The 7,632-nt window shown below is 36.4% G+C and overlaps 1 protein-coding gene across 1 annotated transcript in view; it reads right to left on the bottom strand.

The window, feature by feature from the left end:
* Positions 1–1,872: 1,872 nt before the first annotated feature.
* LOC131802646 (COA8 family protein CG14806, mitochondrial-like) overlaps positions 1,873–7,632 on the bottom strand; it is a 45,001-nt gene continuing 39,241 nt past the window's right edge. The window contains exons 3-4 of the mRNA XM_059123033.1: positions 2,093–2,196; positions 1,873–2,033 (exon numbers count right to left, since the gene is read on the bottom strand). Of these exons, the coding sequence (XP_058979016.1) occupies positions 2,003–2,033; positions 2,093–2,196 (135 nt within the window). The 3' untranslated portion in view covers positions 1,873–2,002. The remainder of the gene's footprint in view (positions 2,034–2,092; positions 2,197–7,632) is intronic.

The following is a 7,632-nucleotide window of genomic DNA, read 5'->3' as shown; positions in this document are numbered from 1 at the left end:
AAGATTACGTGCATAGAAGTACCGTGCCTAATGTGTCTTTGGGCAGAACCAGTCGGAGGCTGAACTTATACGCAGTTATGGCCAGACACATAATGTGGCCGTGAGCGGATCGCACATTTTGCTCGAGAAGTAAATTTTGCCAAATTGTTCCAAGACCCAATAGAAGCATCAACGGGGACGGAGTTATCAGCAGCGACAGGAGAGAAGAAAGCATCTATAGCAGTAAAAAACACGTACTTTCTGAACATCAACGGCAACGACTACAGCTGCTATTAGCCAAACATAAAGATATATTCAGTGATATAGCGGGTAAGTTCAAAGGTCCTCCTATTAAAGTGCAATTGATGCAAGATGCTACGCGAAAATTTTCCGGCCGATTTCGGAAGCATAGTTGGTTGCTACCGGACGCGTCCACAGATTGCGGATAGTGGAACGCCCAATAGATATATTGGGCAGCTGCGAATAAATAATCAGTCGCGGACAACTCAGCGGTACCGGGGGGAGAGTCTCGGAACAAATATCCGAGTGCCCATGATTATTCCTTCTGGCTTTGGAGATGACTCACCACTTTCGGATGAGGAACTTGACATCACGGTCATTTCCTCGTCTCAAAGTGGTAAGTCATTTCAAAAAGCCACCAAGAACACTTCCAGCGAGACTTGCGCTGTAATGTCTGGTCTACAAGTTTTTTTTTATTTTTATATTGTTTCTTCGGTTTGCCGTTATTTGATTTATTTATTATTCAGTTTTTACTATGATCTACACTTTTTCATATCATCCATCTTGGAAAGGAGGATATTCAGGATCAGCATAAAATTCTAAGTCGATTTAACGATGTCCTTCTCAATGAAATCACGATACAGCTCACATTATTTGATTTGATCTGCCCTCTGATGCAGAATCACATACGCCATCGTCAGAATTACATTTAATGCATGTATTTGATAAATCCACATGTCCGAACAATTTTACAGAAATTCTCGAAAATGTCGATATCCCGAAAATGTTGATTGTCCGTAAAAATAGAACTAATGAGTTTATAGCAGAATGAATGATGCAGAATCTCATAGGCCATCGAACGACACTTAATGCATTTATTTGATAATTCCACGCGTCTGAACAATTTTACAAAAATTCTTGAAAATGTCGATATCCCTAAAAATTTGACTATCCATAAGAAAATGAAACCAATAAGTTTATAGCAGAATGAATGATGCAGAATCGCTTACACGATCGCCAGAACGACATTTTATGCATTTATTTTAAAACTTTATATTCGGACCAATTTTTCAGGAATCCTTGAAAATGTCGACATCCACACGTCTGAACAATTTTACAGAAATTCTTGAAATGAAAATATCGATTTAAGAAAATAGATCACAATAGAACCAATAAGTTTATAGCAGAAAGAATGATGCAGAATCGCCTACACCATCGTCAGCAACAATATTTAATGCATTTATTTGATCACTCCACATGTCTGAGCAATTTTACAGAAATTCTTGATAGTGACGATTATCCCAAAAATATTACATATTATCTGATGAGTTGTGATATATATATATATATATATATATATATATATATCTATATATATATATATATATATATATATATTATATATATATATATATATATATATTATATATATATATATATATATATATATATATATATATATATATATATATATATGTATATATATATATATAACATTTATAACATTTCCACAAATCTCGATTCTCGATTCGATTATAGTATATAAGCATAAGTATTGCTTACTACTCACTTTTGGACTTCTGATTCATCTCTCCTATTCACCATGAAATGGAACGGCGCTTCTTAACAAGGGTAAGAAGTGATCCCCGCAAATACATTAATTTATTTTTCCTTTATTCTTTGATTAATAAAACAAGTATGCAAACAATTTGTTTTAAAGAATTAAACTGAACAGTAAAATTATACATTAATTACATTGCTTTTTGCCTCCTTTTTTAAAGTTTTAAGTATATTTGCACATTCCACTTGTAGAGCTAAAATTAGAATTTCAAAATTTTTATAATACCACGAAAAGTTGTATAAAACATGTAACTTTCTGTTTTTGTCCAAAAAAAATTTATAGAATTCACTCATCTTATCTGCTGAAATATCTTGAATTCCGGCAAGGTTGTGTGCTTGAATGAAATCTTGTTTTTCCTAAAATAAAAAAGAAAAATAGGTATTTGAATGCAAATATTTAACACAATATATCTAATTTACCAAAAACGATTACTTGTTAGTGCAGAAAAAAATACAATATTTAAAAAAGCAGAAAATAATATGGTTTATAAAATAGCTAATCGAATAACATTCATAAGACATATACTCAACATACTCAAAAATACTGTAAAAATGTATAAAAAGGTTTAGTAAAATCCAGCAAGACAAAATCTTTTTCATAAAATGTATTGTTCGATTCTCGATAATTTATAAAAATTGTTACTGCTTCTTGTTTACCCAAAAATCCAGTAAGTGAGAGCGAAAGCACTTGAAAGTACTAAATTGCAAACTGAGCTGATGAAGAAAGAGGAAAATAATACATGTAAAAGCAATTTGTGAACCATTATTTTCATAAGCTTCATAAGTTTTTATGTTAGTTGGTGGTTACTTTTAGTAATTTTTCGTCTTGAGACAGAAAAAATCGAATTATGTTGCAAACTATGATGCTACATAGTACATGTTACTGGAAAAGTAAACGAAAGGAGCAAATGTTGAATGAATATTACAGGGGGCACAAAAATTCGCTGGCGAACGATTAAAATACGATCTTCTCATTTAAGCTTATTTTGCGATTGTATTTTAACGCGATAAATTCTTTACCAGACGAACGTTTATCAAACGAATGTTCGCACACACATTACAAACGAGCGCGAGCACACAACAGCGAACGTTCATTAAGTTGGCATTGAAATCATTTTTGACAATCGATCTCAAATGACAATAAATGCGATCGCTCATTTTGCCGGTTGTGCGTTAGCGAAGTTAATAATTGTGTTTACTCTATAGTGATACATGTAACTACTGGAAAAAACTGTCATCTAAAGAAAGAGTTCGATCAGATGTTCGTAGAAAGAGCATTAAGTGCAATAATGTACCTTAAATGCAATGTCTGGTCTACAAGTTTTTTTAATTTTTTTATATTTGTTTCTTCGGTTTGCCGTTATTTGATTTATTTATTATTCAGTTTTTACTATGATCTACACTTTTTATATGGTTCATCTTGGAAAGGAGGATATTCATGATCCGCATAAAATTCTAAGTCGATTTAACGATGTCCTTCTCATTGAAATCACGATACAGCTCACATTATTTGATTTAGCCACATATTTCCACCAATTTGTCTAAAAATTGGTATTGTAGCTCGTTATAGCTATAGCCCCCATATGAAGGTACATCCCGACATTCGGTATTTTAATGGTTTTAGCCACACTTTCCATTGGATTTGTCTAAAAAGTGATATATGTAGGTTGTTGTGTGGGTTGTAGCTCCGATGGAGGAGCATTGTACATATAGCAGCACGTTTTCGTATAGCCCCGTATAACGGTACCCCCCAATATTCGTCATTTTGATGGTTTTAAACCGCATTTTTCTACGCGTTTGTCTAAAAATTATGTTATTAAAGGCTCGCTATAGATTACAATCGTTGTATAAAATTGTCTATATAGGCTCCCGTCTTAGCATGGCCCCCATATAACAGCTCCAACCATTCTCCTACCGATTTTACTGGAGTTTGTAGTTTAAAGTGGTACTCGTTTGAATCCAGGTACTTTTGCATAAAAGTGTTTTCTTTACACAATGGTGTATATTTTTCATAAAATGTAAATAGGCATGTAAAGTGTTCAGTGTTTATTTTTTCTTACTGCCCGGTGTGTTTCATTGGACTTGGGCGTTTGGAAAAGAAATGGTTATTGCATGTTAGCAGGGACCATAATTATGTCCCATCTAAAAAGCAATAGGATACAGGATGAATAAGCAGTAAAAACAGCAACATTGTAAACACCATCATAAAACGTTCTACCTGTTCACAAAAAAATGTAAATGTGTGCTCACCAGAGAGCTGCAATTAGTACGATTGAGCAGGCTTGACCACAGTTAGTGGAAATACAATCAAACTCAAACATTCGGTCAGATGTAACGTGCTTATTCGAGTTGCTCATGCGAAACAAAAAAGTTGTAGGAGAACATGAATTGATCGAAGCTTTGTGTTCGAAACGCGATTGAAAGAAAAAAATCACAGTTGTGATTGCTCACTTCAATTCATGTGTTCGATCAATTCATGTAGCTGAACTCATCATACGCTCTAGAACACTCATGTTTGATTGTAAGCGAAGTGATTCAAACTGAGCGTTCAATTCGATCCGATGCGATGCGAAAAAGATTATTTCATTCAGATTAAATCAAACGACTGAATCAACAAAAATCATGTAAGAAACCGAGTATGATTGCATTTTTTCATACTCGTTGCAGCCCTCTGATGCAGAATCACATACTCCATCGTCAGAATTGTATTTAATGCATTTATTTGATAAATCCACATATCTGAACATTTTTACAGAAATTCTCAAAAATGTCGATATCCCAAAAATGTTGATTGTCCATAAAAAATAGAACTAATGAGTTTATAGCAGAATGAATGATGCAGAATCGCATAGGCCATCGTTGAAAATGTCGATATCCTTAAAAATTTGACTGTCCATAAGAAAATAGAACTAATAAGTTTATAGCAGAATGAATGATGCAGAATCGCATACACCATCGTCAGAACAATATTTAATGCATTTATTGATCACTCCACACGTCTGAGCAATTTTACGGAAATTCTTGATAATGTCGATATCCAAAAAATATTACATATTAGAAATAGAACTAATGAGTTTATAGGAGAATGAATGATGCAGAATCTCATAGGCCATCGAACGACACTTAAAACACTTTGCGTTTTTAGTTGATAATTCCGCGTGTCTGAACAATTTTACAAATATTCTTGAAAATTTCGATATCCTTAAAAATTTGACTATCCATAAGAAAATGAAACCAATAAGTTTATAGCAGAATGAATGATGCAGAATCGCATACACCATCGTCAGAACGACATTTAATGCATTTATTTTAAAATTTTACATTCGGACCAATTTTTCAGAAATCCTTCAAAATGTCGACATCCTCACGTCTGAACAATTTTCAGAAATTCTTGAAAATATAGATGTAAGAAAATATATCATAATAGAACCATTAAGTTTATAGCAGAAAGAATGATGCAAAATTGTCTACACCATCGTCAGAACAATATTAAATGTCTGAGCAATATTAAAGAAATTCTTGAAAATGTCGATATACCAAAAATATTGATTGTCCATAAAAATCAGAACCAATAAGTCTATAGCAGAATGAATGATGCAGAATTGCATACGCCAACATCAGAATGACATTTAAAGCATTTATTTGATACTTTCAGATATAGAGAATAGAACCAATAAATTTATAGCAGAATGAATGATGAATAATCGCATACGCCATCGTCAGAAAGACATTTAATGTATTTATCTGATAATTTCACATATCTGACCAATTTTACAGAAACTCTTAAAAATTTCGATATCATAAAAATGTTGAGTGTCCATAAAAAATAGAACCAATAAGTTTACAGAAGAATGAATTGTGCAGAATCGCACAATTTTACAGAAATTCTTCAAAATGTCGACCATGTCGAACCAAATCCCCCAACAAACACCAATGACACTATTGCTTCTGAGGAAGCAACGACCAAGGACCGGCTACAGGACTAGATTTTTAACTCGGGAGGAGACGACTCAATACTTAATTACAGTGACGTCATGCATGACAGTATTCACAAACACAGTGAAGAATTGTCCGCTCTCCTGGAAAAGACAAAAACGCTGAGGCTCAGTCAGGAAAGTGTTCCTTCTGGCTTTGGAAATGACTCACCACTTTCGGATGAGGAAGCCACTAAGAACACTCCCAACGGCACTTGTGCAAAGACACAACTCCAGGAGGGATCATCGTCAGTCACCTCTGATGTTACAAGCCTCGATAGGCAAAGCGCCATCAACGTAGGTGCTGTCAGTACCCCGCGCAGAGAACGGAGAGAGATAGGATTCTGATTAAGATGAACCTCAAAGTAATTGCAAAGTTCGAAAAGAATCACCCGCATTTACCAAGCTGTTCTCTTAATCAGGTTCTTCTAGCTCTCTTACCATCAGCTATCAACAACTCCGGTAGATGTTCACGCGGAGGTGGTTAGTGCTGACACTGCTGAGTCAAACCCACCTGCCAAGAAGCGCAGAAACAGGAAGGTCAAGAAACCAGAGCTCGTGATAGCCGCAGCCTTGGCAGCTCCAAAGGAAGCTGACAACTCTTCACGCTCAGCGTTGAAGAGAGGTCGGTCTACGGAGGAAACACGCCCTGAGGCCATGAAGGCATCTACGGCCCCGGCTTCTCAGCCTACACCTACAACTTCCACTCCGTCCGTCAGCAAGTCGGCCGTGACCAAACCGCCCCTTCAAGCTTTAAGGTCCACAAGGCGGAGGTCAAGTCACAACCGGCAAGCCAAACAGGGCGGAAAAGGAAGTGTTCTCAAACCATATACCCGGTCAATTTTCGAGTAGCAATCATCGACAAGGCAGAACCGGAAGGTAAAATCAGCTGCAGCCGATGGCTGCTATTCGAAGATCGACTGAGGGAGCTTGTCTTTAGTGGAGAGGGTGACCTTAAAGGACATCCCCTCCCGTAAGGTATTGACAGCTTGGGTGCCACCACCATCTGTGGATCACGCATCCTGACAATACTGGGCGAGCAAAACCCTAACCTCAGAACAGACAACTGGCGTCTTGTTAGTTCAAGCACTGAAGGAGGGTGCCTGGTCATCAAAGTATCTATGGATACGGATGGCCAGGAGTACCTTCAAGCTCGTGGGGGAAAATTGCATTTCGGCGCCGACTGGATCCGTTTTCGGATAACGCCGTTGCATTAGGAGAAAGAAAACAGCAGCTACTTAGCATCATGCAGATTTATCTGCATCACTGCAAAGCAACTGCTGCCGAACTCCTCCTATCCCTCACGAAAGCTGAAGTAGACATAGCACTGGTTCAGGAACCCTGTATATACAATAATAGGGTAATTGGACTAGGGAGTGGCAGTACGTCTCTTACCCGGTCTCCAATGGTGATAAGATAAGGATGTGTATTGTTGCCAAAAGTAGTTTAAATCTTATCTCCTTAGCAACTACAGTGGAGGAGACGTTACGGTGGCGAGAATGGAATCTAAATCCGAGAGGGTTCTCATTTTCATTTCTCTCTACCTACCGTATGAGCGACCTGACCCACCTGGCCACGAAGTAGAGGAGCTCCTTAAAGATGTCTTAGAAACAATAAGTTTATAAAAGAATGAATGATGCAGAATCGCATACACTATCGTCAAAACGACATTTAGTGAATTTATTTGATGATTCCATATATCTGACCAACTTTACAGAAATGCTTGTAAATGTCGTATCCAAAAAATTTTGATTGTCCACAAAAATTAGAACCAATAACTTTTAGCAGAATGAATGATGCGGATTCGCTAACGCCATCA

The sequence above is a fragment of the Musca domestica genome, unplaced genomic scaffold (assembly GCF_030504385.1).
Source record: "Musca domestica strain aabys unplaced genomic scaffold, Musca_domestica.polishedcontigs.V.1.1 22, whole genome shotgun sequence".
In the NCBI taxonomy this organism is placed as follows: Eukaryota; Metazoa; Arthropoda; class Insecta; order Diptera; family Muscidae; genus Musca; species Musca domestica.
The sequence above is the reverse complement of the archived record's forward strand: the minus strand, read 5'-3'. Positions and strand labels throughout refer to the sequence as shown.